Raw genomic sequence first — 16,891 nt, forward strand, 5'->3', positions numbered from 1 at the left:
GGAGGGAGGAAAGACTAGGGGATAGGAGGGGAGTAAAGACTAGAGGATAGGAGGGGAGGAAAGACTAGGGGATAGGAGGGGAGGAAAGACTAGAGGAGAGGAGGGGAGGAAAGACTAGGGGATAGGAGGGGAGGAAAGACTAGAGGAGAGGAGGGGAGGAAAGACTAGAGGAGAGGAGGGGAGGAAAAACTAGGGGATAGGAGGGGAGGAAAGACTAGGGGATAGGAGGGGACGAAAGACTAGGGGAGAGGAGGGAGGAAAGACTAGGGGATAAGAGGGGAGGAAAGACTAGGGGATAGGATGGGAGGAAAGACTAGAGGAGAGGAGGGAGGAAAGACTAGGGGATAGGAGGGGAGGAAAGACTAGAGGATAGGAGGGGAGGGGAGGAAAGACTAGGGGATAGGAGGGGAGTAAAGACTAGAGGAGAGGAGGGGAGGAAAAACTAGGGGATAGGAGGGGAGTAAAGACTAGGGGAGAGGAGGGGAGGGGAGGAAAGACTAGGGGATAGGAGGGGAGTAAAGACTAGAGGAGAGGAGGGGAGGAAAGACTAGGAGGGACTAGGGGCTAGGGGAGGAAAGACTAGAGGAGAGGAGGGGAGGAAAGACTAGAGGATAGGAGGGGAGGAAAGACTAGAGGAGAGGAGGGGAGGAAAGACTAGAGGAGAGGAGGGGAGGAAAGACTAGGGGATAGGAGGGGAGGAAAGACTAGGGGATAGGAGGGGAGGAAAGACTAGGGGAGAGGAGGGGAGGAAAGACTAGGGGATAGGAGGGGAGGAAAGACTAGGGGATAGGAGGGGAGGAAAGACAAGAGGAGAGGAGGGGAGGAAAGACTAGGGGATAGGAGGGGAGGAAAGACTAGGGGAGAGGAGGGGAGGAAAGACTAGGGGATAGGAGGGGAGGAAAGACTAGAGGATAGGAGGGGAGGAAAGACTAGGGGATAGGAGGGGAGGAAAGACTAGAGGAGAGGAGGGGAGGAAAGACTAGGGGAGAGGAGGGGAGGAAAGACTAGGGGAGAGGAGGGGAGGAAAGACTAGAGGAGAGGAGGGAGGAAAGACTAGGGGATAGGAGGGGAGGAAAGACTAGGGGATAGGAGGGGAGGAAAGACTAGAGGAGAGGAGGGGAGGAAAGACTAGGGGATAGGAGGGGAGTAAAGACTAGAGGAGAGGAGGGGAGGAAAGACTAGGGGATAGGAGGGGAGTAAAGACTAGAGGAGAGGAGGGGAGGAAAGACTAGGGGATAGGAGGGGAGTAAAGACTAGAGGAGAGGAGGGGAGGAAAGACTAGGGGATAGGAGGGGAGGAAAGACTAGGGGCTAGGAGGGGAGGAAAGACTAGAGGAGAGGAGGGGAGGAAAGACTAGTGGATAGGAGGGGAGGAAAGACTAGGGGATAGGAGGGGAGGAAAGACTAGAGGAGAGGAGGGGAGGAAAGACTAGAGGATAGGAGGGGAGTAAAGACTAGGGGATAGGAGGGAGTAAAGACTAGAGGAGAGGAGGGGAGGAAAGACTAGGGGATAGGGGGAGGAAAGACTAGGGGATAGGAGGGGAGCAAAGACTAGAGGAGAGGAGGGGAGGAAAGACTAGAGGATAGGAGGGGAGGGAAAGACTAGGGGATAGGAGGGGAGTAAAGACTAGAGGATAGGAGGGGAGGAAAGACTAGGGGATAGGAGGGGAGGAAAGACTAGAGGAGAGGAGGGGAGGAAAGACTAGGGGATAGGAGGGGAGGAAAGACTAGAGGAGAGGAGGGGAGGAAAGACTAGAGGAGAGGAGGGGAGGAAAGACTAGGGGATAGGAGGGGAGGAAAGACTAGGGGATAGGAGGGGAGGAAAGACTAGGGGAGAGGAGGGGAGGAAAGACTAGGGGATAGGAGGGGAGAAAAGACTAGGGGATAGGAGGGGAGGAAAGACAAGAGGAGAGGAGGGGAGGAAAGACTAGGGGATAGGAGGGGAGGAAAGACTAGGGGAGAGGAGGGGAGGAAAGACTAGGGGATAGGAGGGGAGGAAAGACTAGGGGATAGGAGGGGAGGAAAGACTAGGGGATAGGAGGGGAGGAAAGACTAGAGGAGAGGAGGGGAGGAAAGACTAGGGGAGAGGAGGGGAGGAAAGACTAGGGGAGAGGAGGGGAGGAAAGACTAGAGGAGAGGAGGGAGGAAAGACTAGGGGATAGGAGGGGAGGAAAGACTAGGGGATAGGAGGGGAGGAAAGACTAGGGGAGAGGAGGGGAGGAAAGACTAGAGGAGAGGAGGGAGGAAAGACTAGGGGAGAGGACGGGAGGAAAGACTAGGGGATAGGAGGGCAGGAAAGACTAGGGGAGAGGAGGGAGGAAAGACTAGGGAGAGGAGGGGAGGAAAGACTAGAGGATAGGAGGGGAGGAAAGACTAGGGGAGAGGAGGGGAGGAAAGACTAGGGGATAGGAGGGGAGGAAAGACTAGGGGATAGGAGGGGAGGAAAGACTAGGGGATAGGAGGGGAGGAAAGACTAGGGATAGGAGGGGAGGAAAGACTAGGGGATAGGAGGGAGGAAAGACTAGAGGAGAGGAGGGGAGGAAAGACTAGGGGATAGGAGGGGAGTAAAGACTAGGGGAGAGGAGGGGAGGAAAGACTAGGGGATAGGAGGGGAGTAAAGACTAGAGGATAGGAGGGGAGGAAAGACTAGGGGATAGGAGGGGAGGAAAGACTAGAGGAGAGGAGGGGAGGAAAGACTAGGGGATAGGAGGGGAGGAAAGACTAGAGGAGAGGAGGGGAGGAAAGACTAGAGGAGAGGAGGGGAGGAAAGACTAGGGGATAGGAGGGGAGGAAAGACTAGGGGATAGGAGGGGAGGAAAGACTAGGGGAGAGGAGGGGAGGAAAGACTAGGGGATAAGAGGGGAGGAAAGACTAGGGGATAGGATGGGAGGAAAGACTAGAGGAGAGGAGGGGAGGAAAGACTAGGGGATAGGAGGGGAGGAAAGACTAGAGGATAGGAGGGAGGGGGAGGAAAGACTAGGGGATAGGAGGGGAGTAAAGACTAGAGGAGAGGAGGAGGAAAACTAGGGGGATAGGAGGGGAGTAAAGACTAGGGGAGAGGAGGGGAGGGAGGAAAGACTAGGGGATAGGAGGGGAGTAAAGACTAGTGGAGAGGAGGGGAGGAAAGACTAGGGGATAGGAGGGGAGGAAAGACTAGGGGCTAGGAGGGGAGGAAAGACTAGAGGAGAGGAGGGAGGAAAGACTAGGGATAGGAGGGGAGGAAAGACTAGGGGATAGGAGGGGAGGAGACTAGGGGAGAGGAGGGGAGGAAAGACTAGAGGAGAGGAGGGGAGGAAAGACTAGAGGATAGGAGGGGAGTAAAGACTAGGGGATAGGAGGGGAGTAAAAGACTAGAGGAGAGGAGGGGAGGAAAGACTAGGGGATAGGGGGGAGGAAAGACTAGGGGATAGGAGGGGAGGAAAGACTAGAGGAGAGGAGGGAGGAAAGATTAGAGGATAGGAGGAGGGGAGGAAAGACTAGGGGATAGGAGGGGAGTAAAGACTAGAGGATAGGAGGGGAGGAAAGACTAGGGGATAGGAGGGGAGGAAAGACTAGAGGAGAGGAGGGGAGGAAAGACTAGGGGATAGGAGGGGAGGAAAGACTAGAGGAGAGGAGGGGAGGAAAGACTAGAGGAGAGGAGGGGAGGAAAGACTAGGGGATAGGAGGGGAGGAAAGACTAGGGGATAGGAGGGGAGGAAAGACTAGGGGAGAGGAGGGGAGGAAAGACTAGGGGATAGGAGGGGAGGAAAGACTAGGGGATAGGAGGGGAGGAAAGACAAGAGGATGGAGGAGGGGAGGAAAGACTAGGGGATAGGAGGGGAGGAAAGACTAGGGGAGAGGAGGGGAGGAAAGACTAGGGGATAGGAGGGGAGGAAAGACTAGGGGATAGGAGGGGAGGAAAGACTAGGGGATAGGAGGAGGAAAGACTAGAGGAGAGGAGGGGAGGAAAGACTAGGGGAGGGGAGGAAAGACTAGGGGAGAGGAGGGGAGGAAAGACTAGAGGAGAGGAGGGGAGGAAAGACTAAGGGATAGGAGGGGAGGAAAGACTAGGGGATAGGAGGGGAGGAAAGACTAGGGGAGAGGAGGGGAGGAAAGACTAGAGGAGAGGAGGGGAGAAAAGACTAGGGGAGAGGACGGGAGGAAAGACTAGGGGATAGGCGGGAGGAAAGACTAGGGGAGAGGAGGGGAGGAAAGACTAGAGGAGAGGAGGGGAGGAAAGACTAGGGGATAGGAGGGAGGAAAGACTAGGGGAGAGGAGGGGAGGAAAGACTAGGGGATAGGAGGGGAGGAAAGACTAGGGGATAGGAGGGGAGGAAAGACTAGGGGATAGGAGGGGAGGAAAGACTAGAGGAGAGGAGGGGAGGAAAGACTAGGGGATAGGAGGGGAGTAAAGACTAGGGGAGAGGAGGGGAAGGAAAGACTAGGGGATAGGAGGGGAGGAAAGACTAGGGGATAGGAGGGAGGAAAGACTAGGAGGAGAGGAGGGAGGAAAGACTAGGGGATAGGAGGGGAGGAAAGACTAGAGGAGAGGAGGGGAGGAAAGACTAGAGGAGAGGAGGGAGGAAAGACTAGGGGATAGGAGGGGAGGAAAGACTAGGGGATAGGAGGGGAGGAAAGACTAGAGGATAGGAGGGGAGGAAAGACTAGGGGATAGGAGGGGAGTAAAGACTAGAGGAGAGGAGGGGAGGAAAACTAGGGGATAGGAGGGGAGTAAAGACTAGGGGAGAGGAGGGGGGAGGAAAGACTAGGGGATAGGAGGGGAGTAAAGACTAGAGGAGAGGAGGGGAGGAAAGACTAGGGGATAGGAGGGGAGGAAAGACTAGGGGCTAGGAGGGGAGGAAAGACTAGAGGAGAGGAGGGGAGGAAAGACTAGGGGATAGGAGGGGAGGAAAGACTAGGGGATAGGAGGGGAGGAAAGACTAGGGGAGAGGAGGGGAGGAAAGACTAGAGGATAGGAGGGGAGTAAAGACTAGGGGATAGGAGGGGAGTAAAGACTAGAGGATAGGAGGGGAGGAAAGACTAGAGGAGAGGAGGGGAGGAAAGACTAGGGGATAGGAGGGAGGAAAGACTAGAGGAGAGGAGGGAGGAAAGACTAGAGGAGAGGAGGGGAGGAAAGACTAGGGGATAGGAGGGGAGGAAAGACTAGGGGATAGGAGGGGAGGAAAGACTAGAGGATAGGAGGGAGGGAGGAAAGACTAGGGGATAGGAGGGGAGTAAAGACTAGAGGAGAGGAGGGAGGAAAAACTAGGGGATAGGAGGGGAGTAAAGACTAGGGGAGAGGAGGGGAGGGGAGGAAAGACTAGGGGATAGGAGGGGAGTAAAGACTAGAGGAGAGGAGGGGAGGAAAGACTAGGGGATAGGAGGGGAGGAAAGACTAGGGGCTAGGAGGGAGGAAAGACTAGAGGAGAGGAGGGGAGGAAAGACTAGGGGATAGGAGGGGAGGAAAGACTAGGGAGAGGAGGGAGGAGAGACTAGAGGAGAGGAGGGGAGGAAAGACTAGAGGATAGGTGGGGAGTAAAGACTAGGGGATAGGAGGGGAGTAAAGACTAGAGGAGAGGAGGGAGGAAAGACTAGGGAGGGGGAGGAAAGACTAGGGGATAGGAGGGGAGCAAAGACTAGAGGAGAGGAGGGGAGGAAAGATTAGAGGATAGGAGGGGAGGGGAGGAAAGACTAGGGGATAGGAGGGGAGTAAAGACTAGAGGATAGGAGGGGAGGAAAGACTAGGGGATAGGAGGGGAGGAAAGACTAGAGGAGAGGAGGGGAGGAAAGACTAGGGGATAGGAGGGGAGGAAAGACTAGAGGAGAGGAGGGGAGGAAAGACTAGAGGAGAGGAGGGGAGGAAAGACTAGGGGATAGGAGGGAGGAAAGACTAGGGGATAGGAGGGGAGGAAAGACTAGGGGAGAGGAGGGGAGGAAAGACTAGGGGATAGGAGGGGAGAAAAGACTAGGGGATAGGAGGGGAGGAAAGACAAGAGGAGAGGAGGGGAGGAAAGACTAGGGGATAGGAGGGAGGAAAGACTAGGGGAGAGGAGGGGAGGAAAGACTAGGGGATAGGAGGGGAGGAAAGACTAGGGGATAGGAGGGGAGGAAAGACTAGGGGATAGGAGGGGAGGAAAGACTAGAGGAGAGGAGGGGAGGAAAGACTAGGGGAGAGGAGGGGAGGAAAGACTAGGGGAGAGGAGGGGAGGAAAGACTAGAGGAGAGGAGGGAGGAAAGACTAGGGGATAGGAGGGGAGGAAAGACTAGGGGATAGGAGGGGAGGAAAGACTAGGGGAGAGGAGGGGAGGAAAGACTAGAGGAGAGGAGGGGAGGAAAGACTAGGGGAGAGGACGGGAGGAAAGACTAGGGGATAGGAGGGGAGGAAAGACTAGGGGAGAGGAGGGGAGGAAAGACTAGGGAGAGGAGGGGAGGAAAGACTAGAGGAGAGGAGGGGAGGAAAGACTAGGGATAGGAGGGGAGGAAAGACTAGAGGAGAGGAGGAAAAGACTAGGGGATAGGAGTGGAGGAAAGACTAGGGGATAGGAGGGGAGGAAAGACTAGGGATAGGAGGGAGGAAAGACTAGGGGATAGGAGGGGAGGAAAGACTAGGGATAGGAGGGGAGGAAAGACTAGTGGATAGGAGGGGAGGGGAGAAAGACTAGAGGAGAGGAGGGGAGGAAAGACTAGGGGATAGGAGGGGAGTAAAGACTAGGGGAGAGGAGGGAGGAAAGACTAGGGGATAGGAGGGGAGTAAAGACTAGAGGATAGGAGGGGAGGAAAGACTAGGGGATAGGAGGGAGGAAAGACTAGAGGAGAGGAGGGGAGGAAAAACTAGGGGATAGGAGGGGAGGAAAGACTAGGGGATAGGAGGGGAGGAAAGACTAGGGGAGAGGAGGGGAGGAAAGACTAGGGGATAAGAGGGGAGGAAAGACTAGGGGATAGGATGGGAGGAAAGACTAGAGGAGAGGAGGGGAGGAAAGACTAGGGGATAGGAGGGGAGGAAAGACTAGAGGATAGGAGGGGAGGAAAGACTAGGGGATAGGAGGGGAGTAAAGACTAGAGGAGAGGAGGGGAGGAAAACTAGGGGATAGGAGGGGAGTAAAGACTAGGGGAGAGGAGGGGAGGGGAGGAAAGACTAGGGGATAGGAGGGGAGTAAAGACTAGAGGAGAGGAGGGGAGGAAAGACTAGGGGATAGGAGGGGAGGAAAGACTAGGGGCTAGGAGGGGAGGAAAGACTAGAGGAGAGGAGGGGAGGAAAGACTAGGGGATAGGAGGGGAGGAAAGACTAGGGGATAGGAGGGAGGAAAGACTAGGGGATAGGAGGGGAGGGGAGGAAAGACTAGAGGAGAGGAGGGGAGGAAAGACTAGAGGATAGGAGGGGAGTAAAGACTAGGGGATAGGAGGGGAGTAAAGACTAGAGGAGAGGAGGGGAGGAAAGACTAGGGGATAGGGGGGAGGAAAGACTAGGGGATAGGAGGGGAGGAAAGACTAGAGGAGAGGAGGGGAGGAAAGATTAGAGGATAGGAGGGGAGGGAGGAAAGACTAGGGGATAGGAGGGGAGTAAAGACTAGAGGATAGGAGGGGAGGAAAGACTAGGGGATAGGAGGGGAGGAAAGACTAGAGGAGAGGAGGGGAGGAAAGACTAGGGGATAGGAGGGGAGGAAAGACTAGAGGAGAGGAGGGGAGGAAAGACTAGGGGATAGGAGGGGAGGAAAGACTAGGGGATAGGAGGGGAGGAAAGACTAGGGGAGAGGAGGGGAGGAAAGACTAGGGGATAGGAGGGGAGGAAAGACTAGGGGATAGGAGGGAGGAAAGACAAGAGGATAGGAGGGGAGGAAAGACTAGGGGAGAGGAGGGGAGGAAAGACTAGGGGATAGGAGGGGAGGAAAGACTAGGGGATAGGAGGTTAGGAAAGACTAGGGGATAGGAGGGGAGGAAAGACTAGGGGATAGGAGGGGAGGAAAGACTAGAGGAGAGGAGGGGAGGAAAGACTAGGGGAGGGGAGAAAGACTAGGGGAGAGGAGGGGAGGAAAGACTAGAGGAGAGGAGGGGAGGAAAGACTAGGGGATAGGAGGGGAGGAAAGACTAGGGGATAGGAGGGGAGGAAAGACTAGGGGAGAGGAGGGGAGGAAAGACTAGAGGAGAGGAGGGGAGAAAAGACTAGGGGAGAGGACGGAGGAAAGACTAGGGGATAGGCGGGGAGGAAAGACTAGGGGAGAGGAGGGGAGGAAAGACTAGAGGAGAGGAGGGGAGGAAAGACTAGGGGATAGGAGGGGAGGAAAGACTAGGGGAGAGGAGGGGAGGAAAGACTAGGGGATAGGAGGGGAGGAAAGACTAGGGGATAGGAGGGGAGGAAAGACTAGGGGATAGGAGGGGAGGAAAGACTAGGGGATAGGAGGGAGGAAAGACTAGAGGAGAGGAGGGGAGGAAAGACTAGGGGATAGGAGGGGAGTAAAGACTAGGGGAGAGGAGGGGAGGGGAAAAGACTAGGGGATAGGAGGGGAGTAAAGACTAGAGGATAGGAGGGGAGGAAAGACTAGGGGATAGGAGGGGAGGAAAGACTAGAGGAGAGGAGGGGAGGAAAGACTAGGGGATAGGAGGGGAGGAAAGACTAGAGGAGAGGAGGGGAGGAAAGACTAGAGGAGAGGAGGGGAGGAAAGACTAGGGGATAGGAGGGGAGGAAAGACTAGGGGATAGGAGGGGAGGAAAGACTAGGGGAGAGGAGGGGAGGAAAGACTAGGGGATAGGAGGGGAGGAAAGACTAGGGGATAGGATGGGGAGGAAAGACTAGAGGAGAGGAGGGGAGGAAAGACTAGAGGAGAGGAGGGGAGGAAAGACTAGGGGATAGGAGGGGAGGAAAGACTAGGGAGAGGAGGGGAGGAAAGACTAGGGGATAGGAGGGGAGGAAAGACTAGGGGATCGGAGGGGAGGAAAGACTAGGGGATAGGAGGGGAGGAAAGACTAGAGGAGAGGAGGGGAGGAAAGACTAGGGGAGAGGAGGGGAGGAAAGACTAGGGGAGAGGAGGGGAGGAAAGACTAGAGGAGACGAGGGGAGGAAAGACTAGGGGATAGGAGGGGAGGAAAGACTAGGGGATAGGAGGGGAGGAAAGACTAGGGGAGAGGAGGGGAGGAAAGACTAGAGGAGAGGAGAGGAGGAAAGACTAGGGGAGAGGAGGGGAGGAAAGACTAGGGGATAGGAGGGGAGGAAAGACTAGGGGAGAGGAGGGGAGGGAGGAAAGACTAGAGGAGAGGAGGGGAGGAAAGACTAGGCGATAGGAGGGGAGTAAAGACTAGGGGAGAGGAGGGGAGGGAAAGACTAGGGGATAGGAGGGGAGTAAAGACTAGAGGATAGGAGGGGAGGAAAGACTAGGGGATAGGAGGGGAGGAAAGACTAGAGGAGAGGAGGGGAGGAAAGACTAGGGGATAGGAGGGAGGAAAGACTAGAGGAGAGGAGGGGAGGAAAGACTAGAGGAGAGGAGGGGAGGAAAGACTAGGGGATAGGAGGGGAGGAAAGACTAGGGGATAGGAGGGGAGGAGGAAGAGGGTAGAGGATAGGAGGGGAGGAAAGACTAGGGGATAGGAGGGGAGGAAAGACTAGAGGAGAGGAGGGGAGGAAAGACTAGGGGATAGGAGGGGAGGAAAGACTAGAGGAGAGGAGGGGAGGAAAGACTAGAGGAGAGGAGGGGAGGAAAGACTAGGGGATAGGAGGGGAGGAAAGACTAGGGGATAGAAGGGGAGGAAAGACTAGGGGAAAGGAGGGGAGGAAAGACTAGGGGAGGAAAGACTAGGGGATAGGATGGGAGGAAAGACTAGAGGAGAGGAGGGGAGGAAAGACTAGGGGATAGGAGGGGAGGAAAGACTAGGGGAGAGGAGGGAGGAAAGACTAGGGGATAGGAGGGGAGGAAAGACTAGAGGATCGGAGGGGAGGAAAGACTAGGGGATAGGAGGGGAGGAAAGACTAGAGGAGAGGAGGGGAGGAAAGACTAGGGGAGAGGAGGGGAGGAAAGACTAGAGGAGAGGAGGGGAGGAAAGACTAGAGGAGAGGAGGGGAGGAAAGACTAGGGGATAGGAGGGGAGGAAAGACTAGGGGATAGGAGGGGAGGAAAGACTAGGGGAGAGGAGGGGAGGAAAGACTAGGGGATAGGAGGGGAGGAAAGACTAGGGGATAGGATGGGAGGAAAGACTAGAGGAGAGGAGGGGAGGAAAGACTAGGGGATAGGAGGGGAGGAAAGACTAGGGGAGAGGAGGGGAGGAAAGACTAGGGGATAGGAGGGGAGGAAAGACTAGGGGATCGGAGGGGAGGAAAGACTAGGGGATAGGAGGGGAGGAAAGACTAGAGGAGAGGAGGGGAGGAAAGACTAGGGGAGAGGAGGGGAGGAAAGACTAGGGGAGAGGAGGGGAGGAAAGACTAGAGGAGAGGAGGGGAGGAAAGACTAGGGGATAGGAGGGGAGGAAAGACTAGGGGATAGGAGGGGAGGAAAGACTAGGGGATAGGAGGGGAGGAAAGACTAGAGGAGAGGAGAGGAGGAAAGACTAGGGGAGAGGAGGGGAGGAAAGACTAGGGGATAGGAGGGGAGGAAAGACTAGGGGAGAGGAGGGGAGGGGAGAAAGACTAGAGGAGAGGAGGGGAGGAAAGACTAGGCGATAGGAGGGGAGTAAAGACTAGGGGAGAGGAGGGGGGGAGGAAAGACTAGGGGATAGGAGGGAGGAAAGACTAGAGGATAGGAGGGGAGGAAAGACTAGAGGAGAGGAGGGGAGGAAAGACTAGGGGATAGGAGGGGAGGAAAGACTAGAGGAGAGGAGGGGAGGAAAGACTAGAGGAGAGGAGGGGAGGAAAGACTAGGGGATAGGAGGGGAGGAAAGACTAGGGGATAGGAGGGGAGGAAAGAGTAGAGGATAGGAGGGAGGAAAGACTAGGGGATAGGAGGGGAGGAAAGACTAGAGGAGAGGAGGGGAGGAAAGACTAGGGGATAGGAGGGGAGGAAAGACTAGAGGAGAGGAGGGGAGGAAAGACTAGAGGAGAGGAGGGGAGGAAAGACTAGGGGATAGGAGGGAGGAAAGACTAGGGGATAGAAGGGGAGGAAAGACTAGGGAGAGGAGGGGAGGAAAGACTAGGGGATAGGATGGGAGGAAAGACTAGAGGAGAGGAGGGGAGGAAAGACTAGGGGATAGGAGGGGAGGAAAGACTAGGGGAGAGGAAGCGGAGGAAAGACTAGGGGATAGGAGGGGAGGAAAGACTAGGGGATCGGAGGGGAGGAAAGACTAGGGGATAGGAGGGGAGGAAAGACTAGAGGAGAGGAGGGGAGGAAAGACTAGGGGAGAGGAGGGGAGGAAAGACTAGGGGAGAGGAGGGGAGGAAAGACTAGAGGAGAGGAGGGGAGGAAAGACTAGGGGATAGGAGGGGAGGAAAGACTAGGGGATAGGAGGGGAGGAAAGACTAGGGGAGATGAGGGGAGGAAAGACTAGAGGAGAGGAGGGGAGGAAAGACTAGGGGAGAGGAGGGGAGGAAAGACTAGGGGATAGGAGGGGAGGAAAGACTAGGGGAGAGGAGGGGAGGAAAGACTAGAGGAGAGGAGGGGAGGAAAGACTAGGGGAGAGGAGGGGAGGAAAGACTAGGGGAGAGGAGGGGAGGAAAGACTAGGGGATAGGAGGGGAGTAAAGACTAGGGGATAGGAGGGGAGGAAAGACTAGGGGATAGGAGGGGAGGAAAGACTAGGGGATAGGAGGGGAGGAAAGACTAGGGGATAGGAGGGGAGGAAAGACTAGAGGATAGGAGGGGAGTGGAGGAAAGACTAGAGGAGAGGAGGGGAGGAAAGACTAGGGGATAGGAGGGGAGTAAAGACTAGGGGAGAGGAGGGGAGGGAGGAAAGACTAGGGGATAGGAGGGGAGGAAAGACTAGAGGATAGGAGGGGAGGAAAGACTAGAGGAGAGGAGGGGAGGAAAGACTAGGGGATAGGAGGGGAGGAAAGACTAGAGGATAGAGGGGAGGGGAGGAAAGACTAGGGGATAGGAGGGGAGGAAAGACTAGGGGATAGGAGGGGAGGAAAGACTAGGGGATAGGAGGGGAGGAAAGACTAGGGGAGAGGAGGGGAGGAAAGACTAGGGGATAGGAGGGGAGGAAAGACTAGGGGATAGGAGGGGAGGAAAGACTAGGGGAGAGGAGGGGAGGAAAGACTAGGGGATAGGAGGGGAGGAAAGACTAGGGGATAGGAGGGGAGGAAAGACTAGGGATAGGAGGGGAGGAAAGACTAGAGGAGATGAGGGGAGGAAAGACTAGGGGAGAGGAGGGGAGGAAAGACTAGGGGATAGGAGGGGAGGAAAGACTAGAGGAGAGCAGGGGAGGAAAGACTAGGGGAGAGGAGGGGAGGAAAGACTAGGGGAGAGGAGGGGAGGAAAGACTAGGCGATAGGAGGGGGGAAAGGGGAGAGGAGAGAAAATGAAAGGAGACGAGAAGACAGGGGAGTAAAGGAGAGGAGACTTCAAGGAAGCTCCAGGGAGTGACAGACACACAGCACGGTCTAATCAACCCATTGACTGGCTGCCTGACCCCTCATCATTGATTAGGACTGCTTGAAATCAGACCTCCCAAAGCCCCAGCACCAGCCAGCAACTGTAGGCCATGCAAGGATAAGCTAATACACTGCAGCCCTGGGTGTATAGGCTACAGGAAAAGTATGTGACGTGTATAAGAGTGTATAGGTGTGAGTGTTTGGAGGGATTTTGTCTTCTTGTAGGTGGTGTGAGGATGATCTACCCAGCAGCCTTTGTGCTGGTTGCCCAAGGCGACCTGCCTGTGGAGGAGCCCCCACCTGCACCGGGAGCCCAGGGGGGCAGCAGAGACCCATCCCACTGCAGCATCCCCCTCACACCCCCCACCTCACCTGAACAGCCCTGCTCAGGTACTGAAACACACACACACACACACACACACACACACACACACACACACACACACACACACACACACCCATGTCACCACCAAAAACTCCAGAAATTCACCCTAAATAATTGCATTCCCAAAACGAATAACATAATCTCTGAATCAGCGCTATTTACTCAACAAAACAACTCAATACTGCAATTCATGACTCAACTCTAAATGCAATACAATCCATGTAATTCTCCTCATTACTCAATCCATACGCTTCATATGAAATAACGCACATAGAAGTTACTATATTGATTGCTGTGTGTATTATGGAGTCCTCATCTAGGACAAAGTCTTTGAGAATTGGGCTGAACTTTCAGATATTTTGCTGAAGATGTAAGACCGCAGACAAATGAGATTGGTTTGTAACTCACTGAAACGGAATCCTCAGCATCCTAATCCACATTCAATTAAGTCTGCTTAATGAAAGTCTTACAAATTAGGAGATAAAACAGCTGATACAAACAAACAAACACCGCTATAGCTGCAGAGTAAATCTTGAGTGTCTTATTGCAATTTTCAATAGCTGAAGAGTCCTAGTAAAGTGTCTCCTGCTATGCACTATTAAAACATCCACCCACAGCCTTGCCAAAGGGAGCAAACTCCACTGAATAATGTAATCTGTTGTTTATTTCAGCGGACAGTGGCTTTGTGACAACGGTGTCCAGCGTCCTCCCTGCCCAGGAGAGTGCCATGGGGGTCACCAACAGCCCAAAGCATTCTGGGAAGAAACTGACCAATCAGGTGGTGCATCAGGCGTGGAAGGAGTGTTATCTCAACCAACTGCAACACAAGTGAGTGTCCAGATTGGCTGCTGGCTAACCGGGGCCCTGATCCAGACTCAGCACTATTTATCTCCTGGCATCTGCTGTGGGATTGTTATTGTTGATGTGCGGTGACACGACCTTCGCCCTCACACCTCTCTGTGTGCCCATAGATGCAGTGGGCCCAGTAGCGTGACGCCAAAGAAGGAGGCGCCAAATGGGGTGCCCACCTGGGACTTCACCGACCCAGAGGAGAGGGCACCATGCAGCTGCTCCAGGTTGGCACGGGGGTTGGCATCTGGGGGTAGTGCCCCAGCCGTTTAGCACGGCAGCATGGCACCTGCCAGCTAGACATCTGGGCTTCATTTTTAGGAATTTCACTGCTTTTAACCGAAATTCTGGTGCTACTTATGTGAAGCATATTGAAATAGATTGTGAAGAAATAATGTGAACATGGTGAAAATATATTTATTTGTCTTCTGAATGTTGGTATTTTTTATATGATATGATTCAGATATGTTATCACAAGTTGAACGTGTACAATATACGTAAAGTTTTAAAAACAGCATCCTCACCTGCCACTCCAGTTCTGTCTGCCATCTGATCCTGTTTCTCTTCCTGAAGGTTAAAGCAGCAGAAACAGCAGCAGCAGACCAACACCTCCTCTGCCAACCCTCCGTCTGGTGCCAACACCACCCCCTCCTCTGGCCCGGCCCTCCCTCCTCCCTCCCTGCCCAAGCACAAGGCCACGGACAAGCCTGAGAAAGCCGACAAACAGCCGAAGAGAGCCGCCGCCATGACCCCCTTCCACCACCGCCTCTCTGTGGGCCAGGAGGCCTGCCTGGAACAAGACTCATCTGGAGGGTCCCAGCTCGGCCTAGTCAGCCTGGACCCTCCCCTGGATCCCATGCCCAGCTGCAAGTACCCCAAGCCCCTCTCCGCCGGCAGGAAAGCTCCAGAGTCCCTGCTCCACTCCCCTGTCTCCCCATTACCCCCCACACTCAGCCCCCATCCACGGGGGGGACAGGACCCTGAGGTACCGGACAACACTGTGGGCATGGCCCCCTGTCCGGATGGGGCATCAGGGATGGGGGTGATGGAGCCCAGTGAGACGGCTCTGTATGCAGCCCCTCTGGGGCCCAGGGAGAGGGAGGCTGGGGCAGGCTGGTGGAGGGGCTTCAGGACTCCCAGGGCTGATAAGGCTGAGTTCAGGCCTCCAGAGCTCCCCAGTGACAGAGTGGAAGTAAAGACAGAGACGCAGGCCACTGAGGGAGTTGCACTGAAGAGGTGAGAGAGAGTGAGATCAGTGCATTAATTATTAATTCAAAGACACACACACGCACAGACTTGATCACTCTAAGTTTTCTTTCTTATTTCCCTCCAGACTATTCATGCAGACACAGAAGCGCTTCAAGATCTCGGAGGCGTGCGTTAGGGAACACATCCAGACCCTGGGTCTCCTGCATCAGCCTGGGGACCCCGGGGATGACCCCTACGACTTCAAGGAGGGAGACATCGAGTACAGCTTCCCCACCTCCAAGAGACTGAAGGGCCCGGGCCGAGACCACAGCAAAAGAGGCCCCAAAGTAAGGCTCTTGTTACCAGTGAAAGTTACATTTGTTGATTGACACCCAAGCTAGAAAGGGCGAAGAAACTAAATACAGTATGTCTGTCTTCCAGGGAGAGGAGATCAGCAACGGTGCACTGCCTGATGGGAAAGACGCAATGTCCATCTTTAGCTCTGCTCCCAAAGCTGGTGAGGAATTGAATGTTGACACCATATACAAATTCTATTCTAAATGAAAAATGTTCCCCAACACATTGATCACAGTGTGTGTTCTGAGCGTTGTCTTTGATGGTCTTGTTTGTGCGTTTCTAGATGATGACTCACCGCAGGACGATGATGCGGCGGCCAAAGCCCAAAACCCTTCTCTAACCAGGGAGACTGATCTGGTGGTCCTCATCTCAGACCTGGAGAACATCTTCGACGAGGATGAGGAGGAACTTAGGGTGAGAAACATTCTAAGAATTCCTGCATGTCTAAAATCGGTTCCATTTTCATTCCCGCTTTACACAAAAATGTAATACACTCAACATCACAATAATACATAATATATGTTATTTAGCAAACGCTTTTATCCAAGGCTACTTACATCTGTGTTTTATAATAATGTATAGACTGCTTGCCCCAACCAGCACACAGCCAGGGTCCTGGTATCAGGAAGTGAAGATCGGAGGGAAGGGAGGGTGGCTGTGCCCTATCCTTCAAGTGAGTCCAGCTTTACATGTACACATGTCCCGCAGTTTGTTTGTTATCTTATGCATGTTATCTTAGCTGAGTTTAGCGTGACCTGGGAAAAATAATCAGTTTTTTCTACTCCTTCTATCACATCATCACTCTCTATGTCTCTCTCATCTCTCACTGCCTGTCTCTCGCTGTCCATCTCTCTCTCTCTCTCTCTCTCTCTCTCTCTCCTCTCTCTCCACCCCTCATCTCCTCCCCCATCCCTCTCTCTCTCCATTCAGCAGTAGCAGACCTCCAGCGGATGTTTCCCACACCCCCTTCCCTGGAGCAGCACCCGGCCTTCTCCCCCATCATGACATACCGCGACACCCCCAGCCAGGAGCCCCCAGCCCCCTCAGCGGGCTCCGACCACCCCCTGGGCCCCCTGTCCTCCACCCAGCTCCAGGAGTACCGGATGGAGGTGGAAGAGGGCATGGCCAGTCCCAAACCTGAGGACATCAAGGTGAGGCATCACAGAAGCAATGGGAATGGACATGATTAAGTCTGTAGTATGTGCAGAAAAACTACTGTAGATTACAGACAATTATGTTTTACTTTACAATGTTAAAAAAGAATATGTTTGACTTTGTAAAGTGAGATGAGTCCCATAAAAGTGACACCATGTAATCTATTGATGTTGTCAAATTGGTAGATATGGTTAGTGGTATGGCTAATGATAGAATGGTGAAAAGGCTTAAAGGCCCAGTGCAGTCCAAATTAAATTTTCCTGTTTTTGTATCATATTGTACAACAGGTGATGAAACTAATGCTTACAGTGTGATTTTTTTTACCAGTGTTATTACCTTATAGTTGCTGGTTGAAAATATAATCTACACTGGACCTTCTAATCAGCAGGTTTGCATGGGCGGGAGTTTCGGCTTTCCGTGGTGACATCACCATGCGGTAAATTGGTTAATAAACCAATAACAAAGAGAG

At 54.1% G+C, this 16,891-nt stretch overlaps 1 protein-coding gene across 1 annotated transcript in view; it reads left to right on the forward strand.

Moving 5' to 3' along the window:
* LOC106563289 (mediator of RNA polymerase II transcription subunit 13-like) overlaps positions 1 to 16,891 on the forward strand; it is a 128,816-nt gene that overhangs the window by 97,345 nt on the left and 14,580 nt on the right. Inside the window, 9 exon segments of the mRNA XM_014128759.2 lie at positions 12,714 to 12,878; positions 13,545 to 13,701; positions 13,845 to 13,949; positions 14,296 to 14,958; positions 15,056 to 15,257; positions 15,352 to 15,427; positions 15,551 to 15,681; positions 15,850 to 15,940; positions 16,198 to 16,418. Coding sequence (XP_013984234.2) covers positions 12,714 to 12,878; positions 13,545 to 13,701; positions 13,845 to 13,949; positions 14,296 to 14,958; positions 15,056 to 15,257; positions 15,352 to 15,427; positions 15,551 to 15,681; positions 15,850 to 15,940; positions 16,198 to 16,418 — 1,811 coding nt within the window.

This window comes from Salmo salar, chromosome ssa11 (assembly GCF_905237065.1).
Source record: "Salmo salar chromosome ssa11, Ssal_v3.1, whole genome shotgun sequence".
Lineage (NCBI taxonomy): Eukaryota > Metazoa > Chordata > Actinopteri > Salmoniformes > Salmonidae > Salmo > Salmo salar.